The 13,741-nt window shown below is 43.0% G+C and overlaps 1 protein-coding gene across 1 annotated transcript; it reads left to right on the forward strand.

Annotated features, from left to right (window-relative positions):
• The first annotated feature begins 1,359 nt into the window (after nucleotides 1–1,359).
• On the forward strand, nucleotides 1,360–10,001 carry relb (v-rel avian reticuloendotheliosis viral oncogene homolog B). The gene is made up of 12 exons (XM_068317514.1): nucleotides 1,360–1,365; nucleotides 1,532–1,838; nucleotides 2,056–2,076; nucleotides 3,038–3,216; nucleotides 5,599–5,928; nucleotides 6,519–6,685; nucleotides 6,803–6,894; nucleotides 7,022–7,153; nucleotides 7,237–7,341; nucleotides 8,117–8,332; nucleotides 8,426–8,497; nucleotides 8,877–10,001. The coding sequence occupies exons 1-12, from the start codon at nucleotides 1,360–1,362 to the stop codon at nucleotides 9,323–9,325; spliced, it is 2,076 nt and encodes a 691-aa protein (XP_068173615.1). The 3' UTR covers nucleotides 9,326–10,001.
• Nucleotides 10,002–13,741: the final 3,740 nt, after the last annotated feature.

Genomic DNA, 13,741 nt, shown 5'->3' on the forward strand with positions numbered 1-13,741 from the left:
TGTAAAATGCCCAAGAGATTAAAACTGGCTTTTTTAGTCGGTCACTGTAAATATTCAAGCAGCACTGTCCTTGTGACTTTGCACAAAATATATCAATGTGGGATTTTACATGTTTAATACTGTGAAGCTAAGCATTATCAAATGTTACTTGAGAACAAAGATGTGTTTTGAATGAATACATCAAGTAACAGTGGTATAAATTATTTCACAAAGGGAATGACTAATGGGTATTCTATCTTTTATGAATTCATGCTTTATTTTAAATTGCTTAAATGTGCAATTACTGTTATGCATTGCATATTAAGTCTGTTTTTTTAGTACAGGTAATTGGATTTTTGTTTCAGAAATGTCAGAAAAAGGAGGTGGTCTTTTTTTTTTCAATATAAAACCATAAATTGGCATTTTCTTAACTAGAACGCAAAACGGAGTCATGAAATAATTAAACTACCCTTCTTCTTGGAACTAACAAAATCAGTAGAAACAGAAAAAGGTTTTGTATTTTTCAGTTTCCAGAGATCAGTTATGATCAACTGACTACAAAACAAGAGCAGCGGTTATTAGTTTCACACTGTCAGCTTAGAACAGAATGTTCCACATATTCATCCTGGAGTCATCTGAGCCTTATATCTGACGTCCAAAAGCAGTTCTTTCCAAGTTATATTGTCTGTTACTAAAAAATGATGAAAAATAACTTACATTTGGTTGTATTTGAAGATCAAAACATAAATAACACTTCCTTTTTCCTTATTTGGTATATCTGAAACAAAAATGAAACATTCAAAAGATAAACAGACCCTGTTGTTCCACACTAGATAAACACTTCATATTGAAACAATAGTGACATGAGGCCAATGGGAGCCTTGACCCCCGCAGAGTTCTTTGTCCTAACATTCTGGAACATTCAGCACTTCTGAGACATTTTATTCTCCTCCACCTTGTGAATCCTCTTTCATTATGGAGAACTATGATTTAATACTCTACCAGAACTTGTCCAGTTTCATCCAGACAATGAAACCCTCAAGTTAACTTATAAATTTGCATAATTTCCAAAGGTAACACCATAGCAGCTGATTTTTTTTCTCTTTCATTCAGCAAAAATTCAAATAAACATTTATGAACATACCATTCATATCACTATTAGTTTCTGACATAGTTTTAGTTTTTTTTTAAACAAAATTTTGATTGTATATTAGTCTTTATTTCCGTTAAATCGACAGTTCTCTGTATCGCCGGCAGGTGTCGCTCCTCGACTTCAGCAAAAAAAAAAAACCCGTCCAAACCGGTGAGAAGGGACGCGATTACGTCATTAGGAGATGGAGTAGTTAATACTGTATATTATTCAAGATGAAATCAGAATTGATGTACGTATGTGTTGGTTGTATTTATATTAATTGCTTCCATCCGTCCCCTTTAGGCTCCGGGTGATAGTATTCAAATGAGTTAAACAGGTTAATCGGGTGGGGGCGTCACCTCTCAGGGTGATGTCTGAGTGATGACGTAATGTTGAGGGGATTTCCACACGTCGAACCAGCCAATCAGATCGAGGCAGCAGCGGAAACACGCAACACGTTGCCTGTACAGAAGACGCGCAGACGGCACCCGACACAACACATGGCTAGCAGCCCGCCTGACGCCGTCCCCCGCACCGCCACGGAGTCTGCTGCCTGAAGGACCCATCCCCTCAGCTGGTTCGGAACGGGAGGAAACAAATTCCGACCCAGAAGAGAAGACCGAACCGGACATTATCTGGTTCAAAAAACAATTCAGCTTCACGACGGCGGCGTTTGATCCAGAAATACATGCGATGAAAGACATGAACGTCTACAATGGGACTCCCGGTATGTTTGAATACTTCGCGTTACTTTTATGTGAGAAAGAAAGAAAGAGAGAGAGAAAGTTGGGTGACGTCATCACCAAGCACGTGATTCGTCAGCGCAGAGGAGCCAACACCCATCGCCCGGCTCAGTGATGTGTGTGTGTGTGTGTGTGTGTGTGTGTGTGTGTGTGTGTGTGTGTGTGTGTTCACTGACGGTTTGCTGTCTGTCTGTCCTGCAGATCGAGACCAGACAGACTTTGGTGAGTGGAGTTCAAACTTTTTGTTGGTTTTAATTCTACTTCCTTATTCTGCTGTGTTCAGTAGACCTGTGAGACTCAACTACACCTCTGAGCATCCACTGAAGGGACGTAACTACACACAGGTGTTTGTCTAGTGTTTTACCATCATTTACCCATTACCATCTGGCACGGCTGTCATGTGTCCTCCTGTGTGTCCTCTTATGTGTCCTCCGATGTGTCCTCCTGTGTGTCCTCTTATGTGTCCTCCGATGTGTCCTCCTGTGTGTCCTCTTATGTGTCCTCCTGTGTGTCCTCCGATGTGTCCTCCTGTGTGTCCTCCGATGTGTCCTCCTGTGTGTCCTCCTATGGGACAGAGCTCTGCAGCCAGTTTCAATAGAGAAAAGAGTTCCTCAAATCAGCCCCCCAAATGTAAACCCCTTGAATGAACACGTATGTGTTTATTGTGTTTAAAGCTGTGATCTAGACTGAATGACTTTCATTTTCTCATCTACTTGGATAAAAGTTTAGAAAATAGTGAGAAATGTCACCAACAACTCCTAAATAACCCCAAGCTTCTTCCTGCATGCATTGTTTGCAGCTCATTAGCATATTGATTGGAGATGCAGTCACTTATTTACATAAATCATTGCAAATAAAGAAAAAAAAGAAATGTCCATTGAGGTGTAACGCTGCAGGAAATGATCGTTTCCGTTTGGTTACCTTCACCAGTGATTGGGCCGTTGTGCAGTGATGATAACTATGGGTTTAACTGACTGACCAACTATTTCACTAACTAATTGACTAGCTGATACAACACATTTAAATTTTTGGTAAACAGTGATGGTGAATCAATGACATTTTACACATTCGTACTATAGCTCTCCATAGCTGATATTGATGATATTGACGATATATTGATAATCATTGTTCTCAGATGTTTCATAGTTTATCCTCTGAGACTCTCAACCACGTTGTTTTGCAGACCTCATAGAAGAAATAATCACAGAGTACAACGAGCGGCAGGCTGCCTCCCTCCCCGGACCCCCTCCGCCTCCTGCCGGCCTTCTCTGTCAATCGTCCAGCGGGGGCCACAGGAGGCTCCGGCAGGGCCCCTCCCCGCCGTCTCAGTGCCAGCTGGTGGCGAGGGGCACGGCGTGCCAGGTGAGCAGACAAGCGTGTGTGTTTGTGTTGCTGTTGTCTGTTTGGTGGCAGTGTGTGCCCACACACTCTGGAGGTTTTCTCAAGTCATTCATGACTACTTTTCAGATGAATTGTTGAAATCATTATAATTACTGTCTTCCCACCTCTGCATGTAAACTTTATTTACCGTTTGTCAGATATCAATACTGATAGGATAAATCCCCCAGAATGATCATTAGCAGTTTGGAATACTCTTTCAGACAAATGTGTTATTAAAAAATTATTACATCCCTCTTCAAAGCAGTGGTGTATTGTAATTGTAAACGTTTGTGTGTTCGTCCGTTAGTTTGTACACCAAATATCTTTGCAGCCGTTGCAGATAGAATAATGAAACAAAAAGCACATTACTCAGGCAGAAAAGGGGATCAAAATGAGATGATGACCTTGACCTTTTGAAACCTAGGTCAAGGTCAAATTTCAACTTTTGTACACTCAGGATCCGGATAAGATAGAAAAACGAGGGAGAAGGCAAGTGAAAGACCATAAATCAAAGCTGGTGCTTTGATCAATGACAGTAGGTCGGAGCACTAACTTTGACCTTTGACCTATGCAAGTAGGTCAAGGTAAAATTTTGAATCCAGAATGCGGGATGTTGCAGTCTCTGACTGCATTGGTTCCTGTTAAATATTTATCCATTAGTTATTACAAAGTTTTATATATATTATGAAGTATTATATTAAAACTGACTCACTGTGAAAGGATTTCAATGATTTTTAAACTTCAGAATGACTTAAACTACGATCACCTGATGAAATGATGATAAAATGAGTTGATTGTAGTTGAAGACTCCATTGTGTCAGATCCATAGGGACATAAATCAGTGGGAGTCAGACTGGTTTAATGTCAGGATGTCATCAGACCAGTTCCTCTACCTGTAATGATGGTGTGTTGTTTTCATATAGAGGAACGTTTCCTCATTGACAGCAGAGCAGGAATGTTCAGGCGCTCACACCGGGACATTTAAAGGTTTCCTGGGGGACTTTTGGACCCTTGGAGCTGTTTTTCTGTCTTTGTGCTGAAGTGACCTCGAGGTTCTTTTGTGGCGAGCGATTAGTGAAGACGAACTGTTCTGTTTCACCTTGGTGGCACGCAGACGTTCTGTGTGAAGGAGGTTTGTTGTGTTGCTGTTGCACATAGCTGTCAGCAGTCGGATGAGTCCAGGTCTTACCGGGAGTCACATGGTTTACAGACATGAGCCACGTCTGAGGTGGTGTCATCACAGACTGTTGTGAAGAAGGGAAGAGCATGCATGTGAAATAGTGTGTTAACAGCGACTGGTCTGACACACTACCCCACTGCTCCCCCGTGAGGAGGAGGAGGAGGAGGAGGAGCAGCAGCAGCAGCGAAAGAACTGTAATCTGACTCGTACTTTCAGTTTGTCTTCCTTTGTGTGTGTGTGTGTGGGGTTGTCGGTCAGTCACGTTCCTCATCCTGCTCTTCTGTGATTGGTGGATGCGTGTCAGGTTGAGCTGAAGTCCCACTTCCTGTTCAGCTCGGCCTTTGTTTGAGTGTGTTTGAAGGACAAGTCGCTCGCAAACACCGATACCAGCGGCTCGACAGGATCCGGTGAGACAAGAGCTCCTGATCAGAAACACAGCTCAGCTCAGGGGGAGGAGTCAGAGGGGAGGGGGAGGAGTCAGCAGAGCGTTTGGTTGAATGTGTTGATGGAAACCACATGTATGAAGGGAAGTCAGGCGGCTTTACTCCAGCCTGGTTGTGATGCTGAAAGCTACATCTGCTAGAGTGGATGAGTGGATGGTGAGGGAAGCCTGTAGACGTCAGGATCACTAGAAATACTTCTTTACCTCTAAAAAAAGTCCAGCGTTTAGATTTGTTCTGCAGGTAAAGTTTCATGCAGGTGTATTAAGGGATGGGCCTCTGTGACCGAGGTCAGATTGTTGGGGCTAGTGCGTCAATGTGTCACTAGAATTTTACTGCTGTAGCTGTTTGAGGTGGTTTTAATGATTTTATTTAGGGGTGGCAGGGCTAAGTTATTTGTCAACCTGCGGTTCTGGTCCTTCTAAATGGTCCGAAGATCTGCGATGGTGGGAAACTCAAATTTTTTGGCCTGATTGAGAAGGTTTGGATGATTGACTCTGTTGTGTCACAAGAGATGTTTAGAGGAGTTCTAGATGTATCAGATCAAACCTAGACGCTACTAAGAATTAAAAAATTTACGCATCTGGTTGAATCAATGTCGATAAACTTGTGTAAGAAACAGAAGTAAGACTGCTTCTTACTCCAGACACACATTTTTTATGCTACTGTATTCGGTCTTTCCAAAGTTTCCAGTTTTTATTTTCTTTTTGCGTATGTTCTTTTTTTCTTCCTTTAAATCTGCAGCCGACCTCCACCTTCCCTCAGCCCCTGCAGCACTCCTGCCCCTCCAGGGAGATGGCTCATCCTTTACAGGGAGACGTCTCTCCATCCAGTTCTTCCCATCGCGTTCGAGGCTCCTCGCGTTTGCCGGTCCCTACCGGAGGCGTGTCCTCGCAGAACCGAGTGGGTGACACCGAGGCGCTGGAGTGTATTCTGCAGAAGCCCAAACTGGTGGTGGTGGAGGAGCCCAAGGAGAGAGGCATGAGGTTTCGATACGAGTGTGAGGGACGTTCGGCCGGCAGCATCCTGGGGGCGTCCAGCACCGAAACCAACAAGACGCAGCCCGCCATAGAGGTAGACCCGTTAGTCTGTGTGCGGGGGCCTAAAAGGGGCTTCACAGTTTGGGAGGGTTGTTAACTTGAACCCCCACAATTGACTGGGGGCTGGTGGGTGGAACTGGAAGGATGTGGTTTGTTAGAAAGTCCCCTTAAGTCCCAGCTGAAGAGCGTTTAAAGACAGGTGGTTCAGGCCTGAAGCCTTCAACTTCACCTCAAACAAACAAACAAAAAAAATCAGGGTCACATTTGAGGCACGTTGGGATTTAAAATCCTAAATCAGTGCATCGTTAAAGAAACACCTTCTGTAAGTCACGCTGTCGCTTAAAGCTCTGGTTAGATCGGTTGGTTTGATTTGTAAACAGGTCGTCGTCTCCATCTGGAACTGTTGGTATCTAACAGTGTATAAAAAAGTGTCCCAGATGTCAGTCATAAAGAATAAAATGGAAAAGATTTATTATGATACTTACAGAGAATGTGTCCCACTGGTGTGGAAAGACAAAACTGTTCCAGCTCTGAGGATCACAAATCTGATCCCCTTGTTGTCACCATGAGGTAATGAAATGATGTGTTCTGTTTCTCACCTGGCGTTCCCGGTCCCTCTGTCAGATTCAAGGTCCCATCGATCACGTGAAACGGGTCACAGTCACTGTTTCTCTGGTGACCAAAGACCCTCCGCACAGACCGCACCCCCACTGCCTTGTGGGTAAGGACTGCCCAAACGGTTCAGGAATCTGCGTTGTTACCATCAATCCTCACAGCAACCGACATCACAGGTGTGTATCTCATGTCCAGTCACAGATTTGTGATTGAACATTTACTCATTTTCTCCATGATTATGTGAAAACCCTCTGACAAAAACGTGTTTTTCTGCTTCCCTCCTGGACCGGCAGCTTTGCCAACCTTGGTATTCAGTGTGTCAGGAGGAAAGAGCTGGACATGTCACTGCAGAGGAGAAGAAGCCAAAACATCGACCCCTTTCAAAGTATGACGCGTCCCAGCAGGGTTGTTGTGTCCATCTTTCTCTGACATCTACACTCTCCTCCCTTCTTACTGTTAAAATCCACGCTGACTCCTTGGAAACTGACTTTCTAATCGTCTTTATTTCTCAGCTGGTGACACAAAAGGCATCGAGGACATCGACATGAACGCCGTGCGTCTGTGTTTCCAGTGTGAGTTTGAGTGGGACGACGGCAAGAAAGACTGTCTGAGCCCGGTGGTGTCGCACCCCATTTATGACAAGAGTAAGACATCTGCCAGCACACACCCATAACACCTGATCGTCTGGTCGCTTTAGTGTAAACGTACTTTATGCTTCTCACGCCAGAGGCCACGACTACATCTCAGCTGAAGATCTACTGCCTGAACCATTACAGCGGTCCTTGTAACAGCAAGACGGAGATCTTCATGCTGTGTGACAAAGTGCAGAAAGGTAAACAGAAGGTTTGTTTCTACAGACAGAGGAGAACAGAAGTCGTGGCTCAGCTATAAAACATCCTCCTGGATCAGAACGATTCCAGGAGGTGGACATCTAGAGTAGAACGATGACACTAACGGATCCAGAAGGTCTGCACCAGTCTGACTGCCTCTAGTGGGTGAAACGATGACATTTGGAGTAAAATAAAGGAGCTCCTTCACGTTAAAATCTTTAGGACTCAACAGCGATCCTTACAACAAACCAACACGTAACGTTACGTCCGTGTTTACCATATCTTCATTCTAGTTTTTCCTGTGAACTGGAGCGATTCAGATGTTCGCTTCTCTTTGAATCTACCTTCAGAGTCAACATCTTTGCTTTTCAGACACTTTTATTGTTCTGACTGTCTTCATGGTACAGTAATCCCTCGCACATTCGTGCTTCAAGATGCCCGGCTTCACCTCATTGCGAATTTTTAGTAGGTAGTCACATGATACTGTACGTGCATTCTATTGGCTGACAGCATCTGGAAGTGCGCTGCATTCGGAGTATTACACTAATTTTTTTAACCCGATTTAAATAATTGTGCAATCTTCTTTCTGTACATCTTATCAGCATTGCGTCTACCAACTGTGCTCAAACGTAAAAACCGTTATCAGTAATTATTAAACTGAACTTGAAGGAAACCTTCCATGAAGACAATAATAACAGAAATACAAGACTCGTCCTCAGATTTTTCATACATTTTCCTCCTTTTCCCTGACCCATATGGTTCTGCCTCCTTCCCCAGATGACATAGAGATCATTTTCAGGCGTGGGTCATGGAAGGCGAGCGGCGAGTTCGCCCAGACAGACGTGCACCGGCAGATCGCCATCGTGTTTAAGACTCCGACCTACCAGGACCAGAACATCACGGAAGAGGTGGAGGTCGGCGTCACTCTGCGTCGCCTCTCTGACCAGATGGAGAGCGAGCCCGTCACCTTCACCTACCTCCCTCCCAACCCAGGTCAGTCAAGATGGCGCTAAACGCCTGGCTGAGAATTATTCAGCCAGAAACAAGAAGAGAAGGACAATTCAAGCGTTTCCATCCCCGTTTCAGATCCGTACGCGGTGAAGCGGAAGAGGAAGATCAAGTCGGACATCAGCTTCAGGGAGAAGCCGTGTGTGACGGGTGAGGCTCCGAGGGTGTTACCGGGGAGGCAGAGGCAGTTCGACGCTAAAACCATTCAACAGGGCAAGTTCACACATACACACAATATTAATATTATCAATTCTATTTAAAGCGCACACACTGTGCAATTCCTGTCAATCTAGTGTTCTGCCCAGCTAAGGAGCACAACCAAGAAGGGAGCCCCACAATTTATGAGCTGTAAATTTATTTAAACAACAGAATTCAAGCGACACAGCAGACACACTAAGTGTGACGACACCCACTTTATTCTATTCAGTCGTTCTTCAAGAACAGAATCAGTGATTTTTTTTTAAAAATTCTCACATTTTATTTCTAAGGTGGCGTTTTTTCCTCTAATTTCTGTTTCCTCGTCCTGCAGCAGAGAACGCGTCGGCTGCAGAGCTGTCCTTCCTCTTCCCTCAGCGTCAGACCACGACTCCGGAGGAGCGGCTCTGCGCCTCGCAGCCGGGAGCGTCCGGTTTAGTGGAAATGTGTTACAGCGATCTCCAGGACTCAAACAACGGCTCCGACGCCACGGCCATCCTGAACCAGCTGCTCGACATCCCCTCCCTGTGGGATATGATTTCTGACCCGAGCCTCACCGCGTCCATGCCGCCCGGCTTTGAGCAGGAGCCCGACGTCAACTCTATGATCGGCAACATGGATATTAACTTAAACAACCCGATCTTTGGCTCGTATCCTCAGGACTTCTCTCACTACAACGACCTGCAGTTCAACATGCTGGTCAATGAGAGTCACCCACAACAGTCGGACGCACAGGACGGCGCCGCCATCATGGTCCAGGTGAAGACAGAGGAGGAGCTATAAGGACGTCCGTCTCCTTCACCTAAACAGAATAATCATTACTGGGCATTATGCTTACGGCGTTTGGACAGAGCTGGTTTCATGCTAACATCAGCTAGCTGCAGCTTCAGATGCTTCACACAGATATAGAGAGAAGTCATGTTATCCGCTCCTAAACCCCAGAATGCCTTGCAGGTCAAGGTTTACACATCCAGGCGTAGGTTAACATTCCTAAATCTTAAATGCTGCTAGCATTAATCTTCAGGCTTACGGTCAGATGAAGGTGAGTCGCACAATAAAAAAGGGAGCTTAGAAGTAAAACTGTAGAACATGTGACCTTTAGAGGAGTCGAAAGCCTTCCATCAATTCTTGTCTGATGTATTCAATCATTGATGTGACCGAAACACGTTTGTGTGTGAGGTCTGCTCGGATTACCTGCTCTCAGGTGTGAAGGGATGGTCATTTTTCGGGTTTAAACGTCTTAAATAGTCATTTCACATTGTCCTCGCCTGCACACACACACACACACACACACACATTAGTGGGCTTGTTTGATATCTAATCTGCTTCAGTCCAATAGAAACCAGTCCTCATTCATCAGTCTGTCTGGATCAGTTCCTGTTCCTGTGGCACTTTCATCCCCATGTCAGAAGCACCTTGCCCCCACCCTCCCACCCCCCTTCTCATTGTAGTGGTGTAGATATGTGAGTATTTCAAGAAATCATAAAATGTTATTAATAAAGTTGTTTCTGTCCAGCTCCTATGAAACTACTTCCTGCTTTTGTAATTTAATTCTCTCTTAAACCTTAAAAACGGATTACTGTGTTCAGTGTTTTTCCTTCAGCTGCCTGACAAAGTAAATTCTGTACATATTCATTCAAAATTACAATCAATGTTGGAAACGGTATGTGGAGGTCTTTATGTTCTTCTCTATTTATGAAACACCCGGCTGGTCCAAAACCTTTTTCTCTCAAACAGTCCATGAAATTTACATTTATTTCCTGTTGTTGATTCAGTGGTTTCTGGGTAAAGCCCCAAACTTTTTTTCCAATGTTTTACAACACTTCTGAATTTTATTGAAATTGGGACCGATGATATTACATAATTTGTTATTGTCCGATTTCAGGATTGGAATCAAAAGCTGAAAAAAATGAAGCTATATAATGAGTAATAATAACACAGTTTTTATTCTATTTATATATGTATATATATATATATATATATATATATATGATGTATATAATAATATATATTATTTACACCCTGGATGAGACACCACCTGATCACGGGGCCACACAAAAGGCAAGCGATCACTCAGAAATCATTACAGTACTTAATTCATGATAGTTTCGAAAAAGTCCTGAATTCATTCATCTGCCTTGGTGCCAAAATGTCCCTCTGCACCCCAAGCCTGCAGAGACCGGTGTAGGCCGGTGTAAGAGAGACCTTAGCATGCTGCATCAACTGAAGATCATAACTGAAGATCCCTGTTCTACCGTTGGACACTCCCAGGCCTACCAGTGAACCTACGTCCAGTTATGAGAGACGGTTAAGACATGCTGGTGCTTGACCAGTCAGTGGCATGTGAGCCAGTGTAGAGCAGCTAATATGGAAGGAATCTGATCCAGTCTGCTTCAGGTCAGCAGCAACGTTCCGGATCAGTTGGAGAGTCTGAAGTGACTTATTGTCACAGCTGGAGTTTCTTAGTCTATGGACTATTATTGTTGGACTATTCTTTTCAGAGAGGATGTGCTTGTTTTCGTAGGAGCACACACACCGTTGATCATAATTCCTCTCATGTGGTTGTTAAAGGACGTATTTTGACCAAAGGTGATCTCAGATTCCTCACGATGCTGGATGCTGAGGTGATACGATCCAGAGGAGTGACATCATGAGATAATACAATGATGTGTGTTTAATGTTTAACACCAGAGCAGACAAGTGTGGGTTTTTATGTACTTAAGGTCTGCCTCAACACACACTTAAATGTCCCAGGACCTGATGGTCAGTGTGAAGGACACTCATGGGTATATTCAGGTCTGCAGTGTATATATCTGATTCATAAAACATACACAGATCATCTGTCATGTTTCTGAAAAAATACTCCTGATTTATCTTCTAGTTAATTATTATTGAACTGATTATGAGGTCTGTTCACTGTCATCTGTAAACATTTCATTTTAAAGCCAACAAAGACTGGTGACAGATGATTTTTGAAGTACTTATTGCTAGTCCTCCTTCTCTGCGTCCGGTCACCTGGTGAGCTGTTGGGTGAAGCTGGTTAGAGAAGGTGTTACTCCCCGCTGACCTGACCAGACCACAGCCAATGGGAAACTCCACTCTGGGTGGTTTCCAAGGCGTTTATCTAATGTGCACAGTTAGACATTATTTCCTGTGAAAGGACACCACCGCTCACTCCTGCTAGAACACGTCCTGCTTGTGTGGACGGTTTCAGATTGAACTGCTGCTGATTTGGAAAATGTAGAAGTGGAAGTTTTGTAAATATTTCAAATCAATTTAACGACATTGACAAATGACAATCTCTTAGAATTTCAATAAAATTTTTAATAGAATAGAAAGTCTTAATTAGTAATATTAATATATAAGCCTCCTTACAGATAAATGACCATAATGCCAAATTAAACTTTGGCCTGCTGATAAAGAGTTCTATGATCGTCATGACTTCCGCCTCCAATCCCGATGCTAAGAGCTTCTAACGTTTCACTCAAGACATCAAATGTTGCGCTCATAGGAGCACAAAGATGGAAGTGGATTGATAGTATGGTGGTGGATGGTGTGTGTTTTTTTTCATTTCTCACCATTTTTGATGCATAAGAACATAATAAAAGTATTATTTTTCATCAAGGTTGGACTGGGATGGGAATCGGGAAGACGACACCTCCCATAATGAATATTTGCAAAGCGTCCAGCCACCCATGACCTCAGAGAGGATAAGAACTTTCGATGATGCATGGAGAGAAAATATAAGCTGGGATGACAGAGAATGAAAACTGTCTGTGACAAACAGCTCAAAATATCCAAAACATTTATAATACTATAAGTATCTACTTAAATCTTTTCTAATTTATAAGCCATGTTCAGCTAAGGAGACTGGAAATAAAGATAATTCCTCTAAAATCTGCTGGGTAGTTAGCAATTTGGGCTTTTATCTCTCTATATGAAGGTAATTCTACACGCAGGTTGTATTTCTTCACCTAGTAATATCATTTTTCTTTTTTCTTGGTTGTCAGGTTACAACTCCCACAGGGAGTCCCCGCATCAGCAGGGATTCCCCGTTCAACCAGAATAGCATGCTGCAACCACAAACCACACCGGTTCAGCCAAACAGATGAGAAAGATGTTGAAAATGAAACCAGGCAGTAAACGGCTGTTTATGTTTTCATGAACCTTCTGTTCTTGTTTCATTCCACTCAAAGCGCTGCAGACAGACCTGAGTTAAAGGCCTGTTGGGGCAGATTGGTGGTTGATCAGGAGGATGTTATTAGTTCAATTCTCACGTCTCCATGTTCAGGCTGCATTTGTAAATAACAACCTGTTCTTAATTGCTTGCCTGGTTAAATAAGAAATAAATAAAATAAAATAAATAAGAAAACACTGCTTTCTGTTTCTGAAGCTACACCACATTTAACTTCCGTTCACAGGTGGGAACACGGTGTGATTCACTTAACTGCTGTTAACTTCACTAATGTCTTTGTTTTTGTTGTGATTTGATCTCAATAAAACAAAGTATATTCCATAATTTAGTGACCAGTGAGGTTACACATTTAGATTATAGCGCCTTCTGCTGGTGAAACACAGAGCATGACCTTAGATGACAAGAAGTCCTCATAGGAAGTGCTAAAACTCTCAGAGATAATCGTACCACTATGTAAAAGAACTGCATTAAAAACTAAAGTGTTGCATTCAAAATTCATTGAGAGGAAGGCCACAGAGACAATGTTTAGAACCAAGCATCAACAAGATTCATCACTGACCTAAAAGGCTGCTGTCAAAAAGATCAACATACCCAGCATTTCAACGTTAATGCAGCTGATCAGGGAGTAACTACTTCACTGATTTTGGGTAGTTTGATGACTGGTCTGCAGCTACGCACAACAAACTACAACACCCTGTGTTTTCTGACACATTTCTATCAGAACCAGCATTAACTTCTTCAGCAGTTTGAGCCACGGTTTGATCAATGACTGTCAAAAATAATCAAGAATAAAGATAACTAATTTTAATACTAATTCAGCAGCCGCTAAAAGCATGAAGGTGTTGTCAATTGTCTCATCTCTCAGCCAGGGAAGGAAAAAGTGTGTTGCTAAAAGTCCAACACCTTTTAATTCAACTTGTATTAACTTATAAATCACAGTGAATTAGACGGCGTATTACTCAGTGAACTGTTGGTTATTAAAAAACAAGTGAGCAGAGACATGA

This window comes from Antennarius striatus, chromosome 6, assembly GCF_040054535.1.
Source record: "Antennarius striatus isolate MH-2024 chromosome 6, ASM4005453v1, whole genome shotgun sequence".
In the NCBI taxonomy this organism is placed as follows: domain Eukaryota; kingdom Metazoa; phylum Chordata; class Actinopteri; order Lophiiformes; family Antennariidae; genus Antennarius; species Antennarius striatus.